We start from the raw sequence: 16,473 nt of genomic DNA on the forward strand, positions 1-16,473 counted from the left end.
TCCTTCTTCTTCTTCTTCTTCTTCTTCTTCTTCTTCTTCTCTGCCTCCCATCCAGACGGCCTCCGCACCACAGATAAGGAGGAAATTGTGCTGAGTGCACACAGACACACACACACACACACACACACAAACGGAGATAACCATACTCCTCCCACCCGAAACTCTGCTGCTGTGTTATTCTTTTTATCCAGTCATTTTATCTGGTCTCTATGCCTCACAAGGGAGCTAACCTCGCTGTTAGAGGTTTAGAGCTCGGTGTTTTGGAGTGGAGTAGAGCTGCTGGGATATTGGTGCCTCGAGATGAAAGAGACACCGGTAGCTAAAAAGACAGGTGCAAAAGCCTGAAGGTGCCTTTTTTGGTGGGGATAAAAAAAAAAATAAATCTCACTCTTTTTATTGCCTCTTTCATTCCTCCTCTCTGATTTTCTTGTCTATCTATTGCCTGGTTATAATCCCGTAAATTTATGCCTTAGTAAAGCCTAAGTGGTAGTGGACAACTGAGGTTTGCGTGTTTTGTTGTCGGTTCTGTATTGAATTGTACTCTGTTTGGAGGCCGACACTGAAGTGAGTCATTTTTCATGTCGCTGACAAGATCTGTAGCTTTTGTCATAATGCCTACGCAAGCATATTAAAGGGCATACTGCAGGTTAAATTTCTTTTAGATGTATATATAATCTTGTCTAAAAAATACCCTTTGAAAAGTGAAAATTGAAAAGGTTTAAAAAAAAAAATTTTTTTCAAGACATGAGAGTTCAAATTTTGTCCAAAAAGTGAGTTTTCAGCTCTCTTTTTTTTTCAACACCCCGTCATATGACGTAGGCAGAGGGAGCCATATGCCAGGCTCGGTGTGGGAGTAGGTAGTTAGGAGTCAGAGAGCCAGTGTTTTCAGTAGTGTTGTGTTGCGTTCATTTATCATTATCATGGTAAATTATTGCGTTTGTGGAGGTTGCACAAACTCCAGCCTGTCGGGACATCGAGTCCGCCGGTTTCCTAACCGGAAAAAAACGCCACTATCCTCCGTGCCCGGGTGCGTTTTGTGCAGCTGAAGAGACTTCACGGCTGCATCAGCTGCGACAAACGACCCTTTAGACCGGAGGATTATCAATGAAGCGGCCTAATGGAGTTCAACATGGAAAAGTTGGGGGCTAACTAAAGTCAGCACTTTTTCTGTTTTGGCCCCGTAACTCCTGCAGAAGTGGTGTCAGGACCCAGCAGACTGCAGCACTCAAGGAAGCAGTTGCACATGAACACTGAGTGAAGGAGATATTAACATCATGATCCGTCAGTCTGCGCCACATCACAGGACGGGGATGGTCAGGAGAGCTGCGGGGGGGCAGCGACTGATGTTTCACCTTCATGCCCCAGCTAAGAACCAAAGAGGGGCAGATAAGATGAATAATGCCCGATCCCCAGCTTCATTTCATCTTCTCTCTCAGCCAAAATATTTTTAGAAAGGGCAATTTCAAGGTCAATTCCCACCGACTATTTAAATAAAAAAATAAAAAAAAAATCCTGCTTTTGCTGTTGCTGTAACGCTGGGGGAGGTGCCTCCATTTAATGCGAGGTCTGAAGTTGTGAGACCGTATACACACACACTCCATGTATCAACAGAATAGGTGCGTCCCATTAAATGCGCCAAGAATGCACTGAGCCAGTTTTATCTCAAACATGTAGCTAATGGATATTTAGTACGGTCGGCCAACAATAGCAGACAAGCCATCTGCAGCCAAGAATGTATCTCTGAATGCTGAGAGCTTTGGGACACCATCTGTGTCTATTGCCAGATACGCCGATGATTATCACATCGATTATAATAAGCCTCCAACATTAAACCTGCACACAATGTGTAGCAAGAGCATTCCTTTCAATTACCAGTTAGAAGAGGTGCTGCTCTGCCAAGGCTGTGGGGATAATACCATTGTGCTGGTGGACCAGAAAGCTCAAAATAGCATCACGGCGAGTTGCTTCTCCTCCATCATCTCGCCTGTGTTCTGCGGTTTTAATGGGAACGCGGTGTTTATGGCTTATGAGAGCCGCAAATGGTGAAAAAGTTTCAAGCCAAAGTTGCAAAAGACACATTTTTCTTTCAAAAGAGAGCCTTGATGAAAGATTTTAATCATGAGTAATTTCACAGCCAAAACATGCAGCTTGTGGAGACTGGCCTTCTGTTGAGATAGGGCTCCATTAATTGGATTTCAAGAGAGATACATGTAACCAGAAGGGGGGGCCGAAAGGGTGATTGGGACATTGATTTCCTTCATCTCATATTTTTTGCTTAATGATTTTATTTTTTTTATTTAATCCCAAAGCCTCCCTCCGTATGCAATTAATCTCTCGGGCTCGGCAGCTGCTAATTGACTTCACACTGATTCCTTTTTTTCTGTTGGCCAATTACAGCTCTCAGTCAAAGCGGTGCTCGTAAGATCAACAGAGCTCGTCTCAGATGGGGAAACTCTCCACACCTTTGTCCAAACGCTCCCTCCACTTTGAGAAGGAGCATTTGAATATTTCCCCCACCATCACTCAGGCCTGGTGGGAGGCTTGGCGCTGGAGCCCGATCTGTGTGACTCTTTGGAGAGAAGTCGTGCCAGAACAGTTGATCATACTCGTCTCTGCCATTTTACAGAGAAAGCGGGTGTCCCCTAGATGCCAATAAGCTGTTGACCCCCCCCACCCCTCCATGTCTGTCACACAGAATGAGGCAGGACGTTATGTTGGCCTGAGTTGCCAAATGAACCTAACAAGGTGGTAATTAGCAGATGGTGAAGCTTCCTTGCTGATTCCAGCACTGCGCTGCCGTCGGAGGATTGCCTCATTAGACGCTCACCAACACCCCTGATCGTAACATCTCTGCATTACTTCAACTCTCATTTAGCAGAAACTATTGCCACCATTGTTATTTAACTCCCTATCTGCTGGGTGCCTGGGTGTGTGCTGCTGGTCTTTTGTTTTGGCCCTGGTGAAGTGAGGATGCCGTTGCTGCCAAAAACTGCGCTGAGCTGCAGGGATTTAGGAAAAGAAAGGTCTTTTTGCTTTGGCTTGGGGGTTATTGTGCCAAACTCTAGCAGTGCTGATACTGGTAGGTTCAAGTGATTGCTCAGTATTTAGCATCTATCAGCTGCTGTGTTTCAGATATGTTGCAGAATGCAGTCAGGTAGTTCTGAATGATCTTTAGTGACGCTGTGAGGTTTCCATTTGGCTGCATCAGGAAGTGTTGGGCTGTGACACATGAAATTCAGTAAAGAGATCAACGCCCCCCCCCCCCCCCCCCCCCCCCTTAAGGACTCTTGACTTTGAGAACTTGACATCAGATCTTGAGATCACAGAGATGCTGACATGGCTGCTCTATTCTTTTATTTTCATTCAATTTGGCAACAAAAAAAGCAAAGTAAATGAGTAATAAGTAAAATACCTGTGGTCATTTTTAAAAGCTTTGACTCGTCACCTCTCACCCTGTTTCATGACAGCAGCAGGACTGCACTGTAGCTTTTAAACAATTTGTCTCTCAATGAAAGACCTTTGTGGGTTTTTTTTTTTCTTTTGTTTGTTTGGGGTTTTTTTTTTTTTAGATGCACTTCTGTATTTTTGACATCAGTTGTAGAAAATGACAGATGTGATGTGAGAGTAGCACTCTTCCCACGGCAGATAGCAAAAATGGAAGTGTCCAGGATGATGGGCAGCATGTGCTTTGTTTTCATTTCTTTGTGTGAGAGAGTGTGAGATTGAAAACAGTCGGGGTTTAGTTACATTCTTACTGTATTTTCTCTTTATCCTAAAGGTCTCTTACTATTGATCCAAGCAAAGCCTCTCCTCCTCCATATGTGTGAGACTGAAAACTAATAGCAGATTTAGGAGCGAGGCTTTTTTTTTTGTCGGGGGGGGGGGGGGGGATGGGTTGGCCTTTATCTAGACTGATCCTGATAGGCAGGATGGAGATAGCTAAGGCCTGTGGTGAACGCAGCGACATGTAGCCACACACATTGTTTAAAATCAGAGGCTTGCTATGTGAGAGAAACCAAAAGGTTAAGTGGTGAGAGTTGGAAGAAAGAGAAAGAAGGGGAGTGTGTGTGTGTGTGTGTGTGTGTGTGTGTGTGTGGTGGGCGGGTTGCAGACAACATAGATAGCTGTTGAGAGAGTGATCTCAAACAACATAGGTGTGAGCAGCCCTGTGGGGAGCCGCCAGAGCTGATGAATCTCCACAGCATTGGGGGGGGGCAAACAGTTGGAAAAGGGGCGATAGACTGATGATGAAAGTGAGGAAAGAGAGGTGGGGCCAGATCCTACGTGAGTTCCCATCATCTGTCCTCCGCTCTGCAAACAACCCCTCTCCCTCCACGCTGCCCTCACTCCGCCTTTAATCATTCTCCGTCCTTGAACTGTGGTCTCCCCCCCCTCCCTCCATGGATGGGAGAGTGTGTAATAACCAGATGACAAGGCACAAAGGCCTCCATTGTGTCCTACATGCCTCGTACTACCAGTCTGGCAGGCCGGTGATGTGTTGCCTTCAAACCTAGCAGGAATCGGAGAGTTCCCGCTCCCTCACTTTCTCTCTTTCTCTCTCCTCTCTATGTCTCTCTCTCTCTCTTTTTTTTTTTTTTTCCCTCCCCATCTCTGGAGATATGATGTTTCAGGCTAACGCAACCTGACAGGCGGCCCACAAAGACTACCCTGTTGGAAGCACTTGAGTGGGAGTTAGCCATGGGCAGACAGTGTGATTTGCATGTTTTTTTGTTTGTGTGTACGACAGAGACGGTTTTGTTGACCCAGTGGAATATCTGCCCTGCCCCGCAGGAATCCTGGGAATCCTGTGGCAACAATTAGTACCCCTCATTGTCCGCACCGAAACCAGCTGATCTCTTAAGGCACCGTGTGAAAAATGCATCCAGGTTGTCATTCCCAACTATGAGGGAAGCCTTGACGGAGGCAGAGCAACATGAGAACAGTCCTGACATGGTGGGAGGGAACGGGATGTGTATTGTTTTTGCGTGTGTGTGTTTTTTTGTGTCTCACAGCTTCTGGGAACGCAGACCCCAGGCTTGTGGCTTTCAAATAGAAACGCGTAGCCAGAACCAGCTTTTGTATTGTTGACATAAATTCCTCGCATTCATTGTGCCAGCAAAAAAAAAAAAAAAAAAAGTTACATAATGCAGAGAGCCGTGCTTCTCTTGGCCGCGGCCCTCACTTGTACTCCTGCCATGCTGCAGCTACGGGACTGTTTCAACTTAAGTAAAGCAGCAGGCCAGATGCGGAGCAGTTAGCAGGCTTGAGAAATGTAAAAAATTGCTTGAATTATTAGTTTTTGTGTGCGCCTGGAGAGCAAAAGCACCAAGTCAAGAGTAGCATTGAATACCCAATAAGCCAGAAACTCAAACTGCCTTAACCCAAAATGTTTTTAAAACCACTTTTTGATGGATGTTAAAGGGATGAGAATCAGCCAGCTGACAATGCTGCTGATCTACAGTCCCCACGGTGGTCGTTTCACCTGCTGAAGAAGAGAACGTCATTTAATTCACAACATTTTTTAAATGAAGTAGGCAATAGCTTTTCATTCCTCAGCAGCCAAATTTACCCTGCGATGCATCCCGCTAATGATGGGCGTTCAAAAAATAAATAAATCAAATATCCTTCAGGTTTCAGGGTTCTTCTGAAGTGTGTGACGCGTTGGATGGATCGGCACGTTTACATTTTTCATCACTGTTGGAATATTTCTCTTCGTTAGAATTCCTATTCAGTTTCTGTCTGCCAATTGTTTTGAACCATGTCGCTATAAAAAAGTGTGTGTGTGTGTGTGTGTGTGTGTGTTTATACTGGCAAATAGCTTCAAATGGAGCTGAATAGATATTTCATATTGAAATCAAAGCAAGTCTCCAGTGACTCTTTAGCATACAGTTGATCAAAAATTAGAAGTGGCTTGCACACTGGCTCTAAACTGTGTAGCATGATCAAATATTCATCACCAGTTTAGCTAACAGCTTGCAGAATTAGACTCACAATGGGGGCGGAAAAAAAATCACATTTACAGCCACAGTAGGTGTCCTGTCAGGAGGTGCGTTATCTCCACGATTGCAGTAGCTTAATACAGGTCACAACTGGAGTTTGACAATACTCACAGTCTGGCTTCTGATTGATTTTTGATTTGTCAACATTTTCTAATCTTGAGAAGCCAGCCAGAGTCGGTGGTAGATATTGGCGGCAAACAATAGCACATTTTTTGCACGCGGGAGAGCTTAAGTAGAGCCGAACTGTCAGAACACCTCAAAATGTTGATGGTGGACGTCGGTCCTCACTGCCTGTGTGTCCGGATGAGGCTGTTCGTGTACTCTGAGCAGAGCGCGTCGGTGATGGATGCCCACCATGTAGCTGACGTCACGTACAAAGCTCATCGTTCCCGAGACACTTTTGGCTGGAGTCCACACAGAGGAAGCGTGCCACTATATCAAACACGGGGGAGTTTCTTTTTGTTTCCTCCTCCTCTCTTCTTATCTTTCCTCTGTCTGTTGTTGTGTTGCTCCAAGCAGAATAGTAATTATCCATCATCTTCAAGATGACTGTGCAGCCTCGCACTTCACTTGAACTGCAGTTGTTGTTCCCCACAAGCGACTGCCCTAATTTTGTGTCCCTGTTTGTCGTGCGTACGTCTGGATTTAAATTTTTAATTTTTCATCACGTACAACAGATTCAGTGAAACATCTCTCCTACTTAGCACCTACTTTACTTTCTTCTTTCTTAGATACAAGCAGCCGTTTGATTTGAAGGCTCGTACCGATGTCTTCTTGTTGTTGGTGATTATGAATGAGTGTCGGAGTGAGTGTTTTACAGGGTAAATGCCCTCGTATGCGATTTAACTGTCAGACTGACCTGGATTTCTCTCTCCTGTCCCCCCCCAGGTAAGGTGTTGAATACCGATTTGCGTCACTACCTCAGCCTGCAGTTTCAGAAGGGCTCCCTGGACCACAAGCTCCAGCAGGTGATCCGAGACAACCTGTACCTGCGTACCATTCCTTGTGAGTAGCGCCCCAGCCTGGGGCCCTCTCAGTCTCCTCTCTCTCTATATTATCTGTCTCTCTCTTAGTCTGTGCTCTGCTCGCTGACCTTTGACCCCTCCAGATGGAGCCTGGTCTGTTCTCATCTGTAGAACTACTTGCACCATCCTATTTTTTATTTGTTTATTTTACTTAGCTTTATTTAAAAAGCCAATATAAATAGTTTTCCCTTCTTTGCCCATCAGTTCACCAGCTAATTTCAAAAATTCATGATTAATGCGTTGCAAACATTTTGCTGTTCCCTTCCTAATCTCAACACAGTTCACAAAAGCAACATTTTGTTATGCTGATGCCCTATGAGAATCTGACTTTAAATTATCAACCATGATTTAAAACATGATTTAAGACTCCAGAAGACACATTGGAATTGAGGGGAATTACGCTCTCTCTTGGTTTTTATATGTAAGTCAATACAAATGTGATTTTTGAGCCTGAATATATGAAGTATTATATACAAAGAGATGTGTTTTTTCCCTTTGTTATCACACAAGGTGTGTTTTGTTTAGTTTTTTTTCCTTTATGAGTCCTCTCAACTGTTTCTTTTAAAGTAGAATAATAAATAACTGGGACAAAACTACTTTATTTTTATGCTCCAGTGATTTCAAAATGAACATCCAGGCCGACAGGCATAAATGAAAGAGCAGCTGGAATTCTCTGGATTGCACAGCTGAGTTTTCTTTTTTATTTTTTTGTTTGTACCTTTATTTGTAATTTGCCACAGTGCAAGGCATTGTTTATTATCCAAGTATTTTCATTTTGCATTTTGCATGAGGTGCAAGTCACTGAAAAGCCATATTTTGGTGTGAATAAGGAAGGAATGATTCAGTGAAGCCATAACTGTGTGCAGTTAAAGCCCGAACATTATTGTGTTCCACTTCCTCCCCAAGTTGATCACAGATGTTGAAGGTCCCATATTGGTGAAAGTAAGATTTCATACCTATAAAGTATATCGAGGTTCTATAAGATATCCCCACTGATTGTATTCACACACCGAGCAAACAAAAAAGAAGAACTTAAAGCTCAGCCCCCCAAAACCCCCCACGCAGCCTTCCAGGATCTGTTCACAACATCGCCTAAAATAAAAGCGTCCTTAAAAACGGCTCATTTATCTTTCCTTGCTCCAGAGAGAAGTCGAAGATGTGAAATGACATTAAGATTTTAAGCAGCAACAACCATAAATATGTCGTGTTTCGGATATTAACCTTTCAAATAAAACATGCAGAAAGTGTCCTATAAAGGAGCTTTAAAGTATTACGATGGACGTCTTGTTTGCCAGCTCTTTGCCAGAACATGAAAATTGCGTGTCTCGTGTGAGACTTCAGCAGCTTCAGCATATGTCCCCTGTCCACTCTGATCACGCCAACCTGACCGCGGCGCGCTGAGCTGTGGTGACCCGGCGAGGAGCCCAAATGGCCGCTGCAGCACGACTTTTCCTCTTCCACCACACAAACACACACACACACACAGAGCGAGGCGTCCAGGGCAGCACCAAATCCTTGATGCTTGGCTAAATCACAACCACCAGCTACCTTTTGCCTTCCTCGGGCATTAACGGCTGTCACAGCCTAACAATCAGCGACGTGAGTCTCATTGCAAGATAGAAAAAAATCAGGAAATAGGCCTATGGAGGAAATCTTAAAAAAGAAAGTCCTAAAATAAAAAAAAAATAATAAAAAAAAGTCCTCTGTTTTCAATCTCATTTTGGAGAAGATTTAGGACGCTTCCTTTTAAGTTTTCTAAGCCACAGAGACAAAAGACTGTAGTTTTGCGGTGACGGAGAAATAAGAACAACACTGTAAAAGTGAGGTTTCAAGTATTTCATATAAAGGCTGTGTTTCCCCACAGTGTCCAATAAAGTGCATAAATAAATGGAGGTGTTACAAGTCACAGCAAAGGTCCACGACTTGACGATTATTATTATTATTTTCTGCTTTAGCCTTAAATATTACCCTTCTTTTAAGCATTGAAAATGTTTTTTCGTTTTTCCGAAAACTGTCATTCTTGAGTGGTTATCCTCACTTTAAGGAAATGATTGTGGTCTTCCGTACGCTTACGTGCTGAATGGCCTTACAGGAAGTAATCAGACTGCTGTTTTGACTTTGAACTTCCTGTCAAGGGGCGACTGGCAACTGTTAAGGTGGAATGTTTTCTCACTTGTCCCTCTGCTGCATTAATGGAATTAATGTCGTTTCATTCGCTCTTTTCATGACATATGTTTTGGTAACGACTGGATTTTCAAGTGTTTGATAGTGAAATTAATTTCAACCTGGTGATACAAACTGAAGCTTGACAAAAAAAAAAAAAAAAAAAGAAAAGTGGGTGAAGTGTCTATCCAGTGCACTCCATCAGCACAACAGCTGATAATATATTAGTTTCACACATTTTTCTTCAACATGAACACAATTTTCTGCGTCTGTATGAGGTTCAGTGATTCTACTTTATACAATATCAGTGCAATTTTCCATGAAAATGATTGTAGAATAAACTCATTATTTAAAATGATGTTACTACTTAAATTACAGTGTTTCCATGTCGGGTAAATTTTTCTCGATTAATCAGCTTCCACACCGTCAGAGGGAAAAATCACAGTTCAGTAATTGACAGATGTAAATAATGAGAAGACCGGGACGACATCCATCATCGCTCATATGATGAGAGTCGCACACACACAATCATACATCTATCACAGCAAGTTAGCTGAGCGAATCTAAAGCTGCAATTACACACCAAGCCCCTTTTAATTTGATTTGTGCGCTAGATATTCTAATGACACATCATATCCCGTCTGTGGAGGTCAAATATTGTTGCCCATCAGATCTATTGTGTGTTCATAAGATATCACGTCAACAGCCACCTGTTGAAATTGGTTCCAGTAATCCCAGTCCCTTCTTTTTCTCTCTCCTACTCTATTGTTCAGCCGCAGTTGGTGTTTGTGTTTGTCTGGGAGCTTTGTGAAATGCTTGTCACATAGTTTCTCTAGCCCCCGCTGAGTGGGCGTTCAACCTATTTGGAGGGAACGTGCGATATAATTCACACCTGCCGCCGACAGAGCCGGAGTTTTTTCGTTAAGCCGCTATACAATTCACCATGTAAACCCTATAGACTCGGTTACTTCTGGTTCTCTCTTGTTTTTTCTTTGTTTTGATGCTTTCATTTTTTCATTGGTACGATGTGGTTGTTTCATTTCTTCAAAGAGAAGCTTTAGAGGAACCACAAACCAAACAGCATGTTCTTTTTCCAGAGAGAATAGGCAGCTTCAAAGCTCCTCATCTCAGCACTCTGTCTCGAATAACACTTAGCTTTCTAGTTTAAACAGTCTTCTCTCTCAACTGTCCAGCCAGATCTGGGCCTGGGTAAGCATACTCTCCCCCACATAGCCGCCCCGGGTGAAGATGCTTTTCTTTGTGAATTCGTTCATCGCGAACACGCGAATGTTCTTTGTTTCTCCCACTATGGCCTCATTTTTCAGTTATTTACAGCCACATTTGAGACACAAGACGATAAAATAACATTTAACAACACACGTGACGATGAGATGAGAACTGCCAAGGTGAAAATGGTCGGGTGAGGGAGCTGAGCAGCGCATTAAAAGTGAAATAACCGAATTCCCCTATTCCTTCTTCAAAGAACAGGCTCATATTTCCTCCCTTTGAGGCTTTGCCGGTCTCCTGATTGCTCTGTTTGACAGAATAAAAAATGGTCTTTGCAAGCGACTAAGCTGTTCTCAGATGCGATGGCTCATTCTGCAGTCAGGATGGATGTTTACACAGAAAGAAAATGAAGAATGGGGATGGGTTCCCTATTAAACTCTGAGCTGAAATCCCTCTGTGCCTGCAGCACAGGCAGATAGCAGAGCAGTTCAGATGAGGTACCGTGCAGATTGTGATTACATCTAAGTTGACAGTAAGCAGAGTCGACGTGTTGGAGAACGTGAAATCATTTTAATAACAGTCTGCTTTTAATGTCTCGCACATGAGAAGAAATCAACGAGGAAAACTATGGCATTTTTTGGTTGCACGTGGCAGATTATTAGTCGATGGCTGTAACTTTTGCAGAAACTGGGAATGCAATTTAAAGCTTCCTTTCACGGAAAACCATGTTGATATTTTAAAACGAAGAGCCCCGAGCTCTCAAAGCGTTGCAAGTAGCACAGATGACAACAGAAAATGGATAACCAGGGCTGGATGAACTTGTTAAAAGCTTTCAGCCTCAAATTTCGCAAAGCGCTCGAAAAAACTCAGTCTTCATCCATTTGACGGAACACAGCCAGCAAATACTCGCTATGCAACCGAAGACAGAAACATGTTGCAAGGAAACGTAATTGCTCAGTAATGAACCTGGCTTGGATTTGCTTGGTGTTCAGTTCTTTTTGGCATTTGAATTTAAAAGCTTTGCATCCCAAAACCATTCGTTACTTTATTTTATTGTTTTTTTTTTTTTTTGCGGCATCTCCGCATCTGTAGCACGTGTGTTATTAAAAACTACGAAGATGTTTCCTTGACATTTGAAGAGGAAATCTTCAAACAAGTGCTTTCCTGTGTCTGCTGGAAACATCTCTGCTCTCACTTGTGCTGTTTGTATTTCTTTTGAGCTCTCAGGGACACGAGGGAAATGAAGAAGTGGAAACCTTTGTTGCTGTGGTGCAGCTCCCGCCTCGGGTTGGTTTCAGACACAGAGCCTTGACCGAAACTGCTGGCATGAAGGGGACAATACGCTATTAAACATGTCGCTGATTTTTACTCCCACGACCTTGGAAAGTTTAGCCTGTTTTTATGAGCCCAAACAAATCTTCCCCGATTGTGGAAACAAGCGGCTCAGCTGTAATCTGTAATGTTATTGGAACGGACTTTGACGCTGATGGTGCTGTGGCGGGAAAACTGCCCACGTTAATTGCAGGACTCCACAAATTCATTGGTTTCTTGGCAATAGGAGCTCCCAAAAACGTCTGGGGGTAAACAAGCTCTATCATTATCTGGACAAGTCACCACTAATAGATTTATGTTTGAGTCAGACTCCTTTCAATTGCCATGGAAACAAAGTTGTACTCCGGATGCCTGAGGAGGAAATAATTTGATGAATAGATGGCGAATTTAATATTGAATGAATGTGCAGAGGGTCAACAGTTACGTTAGATGCCATCCATTCATGTACTCAGTGCACACCCAACCCCGAGCTGTCTTTCCCCAATTCCCTTCGCTTAATTTATTGCAGCGATATTGCGTTTAATTGTGTCCTTACAGATTAAAAGTGGTCCGTTTGTACACTGAGTGTGCAATTAAAATGCTGTTCATTATCATCAGTATCATCTGTACTCTCACAGCTGTGCGGCCGTGTGTAGCTTATACTTTTTTTTTTTTTCACCACTTTCATATTTGAATAATGAATTCGTAACTCTGCGGTCCCAGCCCTGTTGACTATTCATGATGTGGATCCAGATTCTCCCACGAGGGCTGTATGTGGACTCGAATCCCGTCCCAGTGGGAATGTTGGGAAGAGCGTCACTTAGCACCCCCCAACCGCCCACCACACACAAACACAAACACACACACACACACATCTTTTTCCACTTGCCTGGATGTTCCTTGTATCCTAAACTGTGTCACTGTCGGCAGGTACCACTCGGCAGCCCAGAGAGGGGGAAGTTCCCGGTGTGGACTACAATTTCATCAGTGTGGGTGAATTTCGGGAGCTGGAAGAAAGTGGACTGTTGCTGGAGAGCGGCACGTATGATGGTAAGTCTCAAACACGACATACTGCCAGAAATGTTGCCAAATTAATATTGAAAATAACTTTTTCCGTATTGCACTCGGAGTAAACGGTAATATCCATCATTTTATGTAATTTGGTGAGTCCCAATTCTTCATGTTGTGATTTTTTTGTGTTATACTCCAAGTAGGATTTTCAGTTTTGTTAACTTCAGTCCTGCATTTATTCCTTTATTGTGTTTGAAGAACTGAGCTTTAGAAGCAGTTTTTATCAATTTGACCTTGACCTTAATGTTACGACAACTGTTGAATAGGAAAAATCAGCAGAAGGAAAAAAAAATTACAATTCTAATGATGAGTAAGACATAGAAATACAGTTTTTTTTTTTAAATTACTTTTAACCTTCAGTAAAAACCCAAGTGGTGACCCACTGTGACTTCATTTGTTGATTTTTAAGAAGCAAAGTGTTGTTTTTAAGCAGTCACCGTGTAGCCCCCGCCTGACTGCAGGCCCAGCTTTCCGGTTTAGTTTCCTCTAAATTGAGCCATTATTCAATAGGCATTATTTAAAGAACATAATGTTGTATTGAAGGAGACTGAGACTGAACATTTTTACTAATCGAGTGAGAATTAGGGATATTTTCCCATTGATTTATACAAACAGCCAGTGGCGTCGCCCACTGATGAACCCTGCACTTAGCGACGCACATGCATTTCACCGTGGTTACCGAGTGATAGGCTTCAATACAGATCTCAGATAAAGTTTAATGTCACGCTCCCATTTGAATTGGTGTCTAAACCACATCCGGTATCTGCTGGCACGAAATCTAAATCCTCCGACTGGTTGCACCTCATTTCACTGCGTGTTTGTCGTGGATCAGCAGAGCACCAGCGTAGAAGGGACTGAACCAACCTGGAGGTGATAAATCACGAGACCGCAAGTCAAACAACTACTTCCCTAAGAAGGAAGAGCGACTAGGGAAAAAAATGTTTGCGGTTATCAGCTGAGTGTGTTATCACAGCCCACGCTGTAGCTGTATCAGTCCTCTTTTGATTCTGCTGAGCTGTGCGCCATCAGGTCATCAGGTGAGGTAAACGTATTGCCCGAGTCATCAAACTGTCATCATAAATGTGAAGAAACTGGAGTTAATTTATCCCTATGGGGGACTTTGCTCCTGAAAGAAAAAAAAAAAAAAGAAATTGACTTTGGTCCTGTACAAACAGCGTCGCTCTGTCGTCCCACATCCAGCCGTGGAGCCACATCCTGCAACCCAGTCAACAGATGAATAATGGATCTGCTCTGCCCTCACCTGCTGACTGCAACACGATTGAGTGTGTGCTGAAGGGGGCAGGTTCAGAAACCCTTCGGAAGTAAATTTTTTATGCGCAGACTCTTGACCTGCGAGTCGTTTACCAGTAAACACACAAGCAGATAGACACACACACACACTCGAATGCTGGAAAAAGGAAAGGGAAAGCAAGTTAAATGAAAGATTGCCCCACGGTGAGCGTGTCGCTGATTGCAGCTGCCCTCCGACTGCAGATTGTAAAATTAGCCTGGAGAGTCCATTCACACAGAAATGTGTCTGCGTTGTGGTGGGTTCAACAAACGATGGCGTATGGCTTTATTTCCCCAGCCTCCTCTATGCTAAAAGAACTCCCCTCTCGTTGGGGAATTTGAAAACTGAAGTTTCTCTTCCCGCCGTGGTGAGGAGGCATTGCTGTACGTGTGGCTGGTTGAATGGAAAGATGAACCTTGGAGGCCAGGTTCACCACTGTGTGACTAATCCTGCAGACCTGTGAACAACAGAGGCTCAATGTAGCCACGGTTAATCTGTAACCAGGGGTGAGACTTTGCCCCCCCCATTACTGTGCTGCAGCCAATATGTGAGACAAACAGCGTCTCACATATGGGTTGTCATATCGCTCACCCATAATAGAAAGTAATTTCAGAACGGCAGTATTATGAAACTACTTAACCAAGCATAAAGAGGAAAGTTTGGTGTGTGCGTGAGCTCACTCCTCAGCATTAATCCATTCCCATTTTCTCCGTTCTCAATCGTCTGGCCGTCTGCATTCCAAGCAGCGAAGTTGACTCAACCATTAGTGGAGTGGATGAGGCACAAAAAAAAAACAAAAAAAGAAATAAAAGAGATTTGTTTGCCAGCTTGCGTCACCGTGTGAGTAATACTTGTCACCTTGCCTGTGCTGAAACTCGGAGGATTGGATTTGCCTGTGTGCGAGAGCGTGTGCATGTATGTGAATTAGGGCGTATCCAATTTTCTCCCACTCGCTGTGGACGTGCACGGGGGAAACCAGGAAATATTAATCATGCGTGGTGGAGACAGGGAGCAGAAATGGATGAGTGAAATGCAAGAGAAGCAGGTGTTGGGGGTAAAAAAAAAAAAAGTCAGCAGCACAAGGCCCAGCACAGCAGTCGATGCAAAGATTCGATCAGCTAACTCAGGTGTTTTATTTCTGCTTAACATTCTTCATCTTTCTATTCCATGTGTCAGTTTTGTTTTCTTTTTCTTTTTTTTCTCGCAGTGCATTATAAATCATAATACATAAATAACCCCGATGGCACGTTGGAGGCTTCAGGTGGTCTCGCTGGTCAGTGGTACGACGGCCCGCAGAGCTGAACACGCTTGAACTTCAGGAAGTGTGGGCAAATATAGAAATGTCCAAAAAAAAAAAAAAGTGATGAGCCCAACGGGGATACACACTTTTAAAGTGAAAAACATCAAAGAACACGTGCATCCCAGCCTGGTTCACCTTTTCTGTAAAGGCTGCCGTTGTCTTCGGCGATACTTGCAGCACGTTGCAATATCTTGCTTGTGCTGTGAATACTTGCAGCTCACGTATTGTCAAACTGATGAAGTAGTTTTCAGAATTGGCCTGTCCCCTTTGCATATGTTGGTTCATTTGTTGCGGCGGGTGGCGCTCTCATGACCTCCGTTCCAGCGGCCTGCTGTCAGGATGTAGGACAAAATAGCATCGTGCCACTTGACAGTCACCATCTGTAGCTGTCCACCTGCTACGGGACAATTTGACAGGGGAAACTGTGCCACCCAAAAAAATTAGATCCTGACAATCTTTCCTGGAAAATGAATGACCCATTTATCCTCCTTTTATTTTAGGGGATCATATCGCCTGCAACCAGTTTTTGACAGTGTATTTTTGGGTATCATAGAGTTTGTGAAGTTGCGAGGCAACATTGTATAGCTGCGGATTAAGTAGAAACGGGGCAGCGAGCCAGAAGTCACAGAAGACAACAGGCGCAAAGGTGCTGTGCCAGTAACAGCTGCCTGCTCTTAGGAAGAGGCAACAGAGGATCCTGGGAAATTAAGAAGCACGTCAGCACTGCTGACAGTACAGTTGTTTTTACGCAGGCGCAACTGAGAACGAGAGACAGAAACAGAAAACAGAAGAACAATGATGGATGGATAACGTGAGCAGGATTAGGATGGATGGGAGAAGCTCAAAAAGAGGATGGCGATGGTGTGTAATTTATAAAGTGTGTCACTACACAGACAGAGGAGATTAACATAAAGTGGATAGGAAGTTTAATTTTGAGAAACAGCGAAGATAGCGGAGCCCTGGGCAACACACTCGCGCACACACACACACACACACGCACAGCAAGCAGAGGAATGCAGGCTGGACAAGGTTGGCTTGTGAAGGGTGGGCATCCATGCCAAGCAGTGCCAGAGCTCTGTGCCAAGA

At 43.7% G+C, this 16,473-nt stretch overlaps 1 protein-coding gene across 1 annotated transcript in view; it reads left to right on the forward strand.

Annotated features, from left to right (window-relative positions):
- The window catches only part of magi3a (membrane associated guanylate kinase, WW and PDZ domain containing 3a), a 99,820-nt gene that overhangs the window by 53,415 nt on the left and 29,932 nt on the right, over nucleotides 1-16,473 (forward strand). The window contains exons 2-3 of the mRNA XM_029507048.1: nucleotides 6,888-7,004; nucleotides 12,656-12,775. Coding sequence (XP_029362908.1) covers nucleotides 6,888-7,004; nucleotides 12,656-12,775 — 237 coding nt within the window. The remainder of the gene's footprint in view (nucleotides 1-6,887; nucleotides 7,005-12,655; nucleotides 12,776-16,473) is intronic.

This window comes from Echeneis naucrates, chromosome 7 (genome assembly GCF_900963305.1).
Source record: "Echeneis naucrates chromosome 7, fEcheNa1.1, whole genome shotgun sequence".
NCBI lineage: Eukaryota > Metazoa > Chordata > Actinopteri > Carangiformes > Echeneidae > Echeneis > Echeneis naucrates.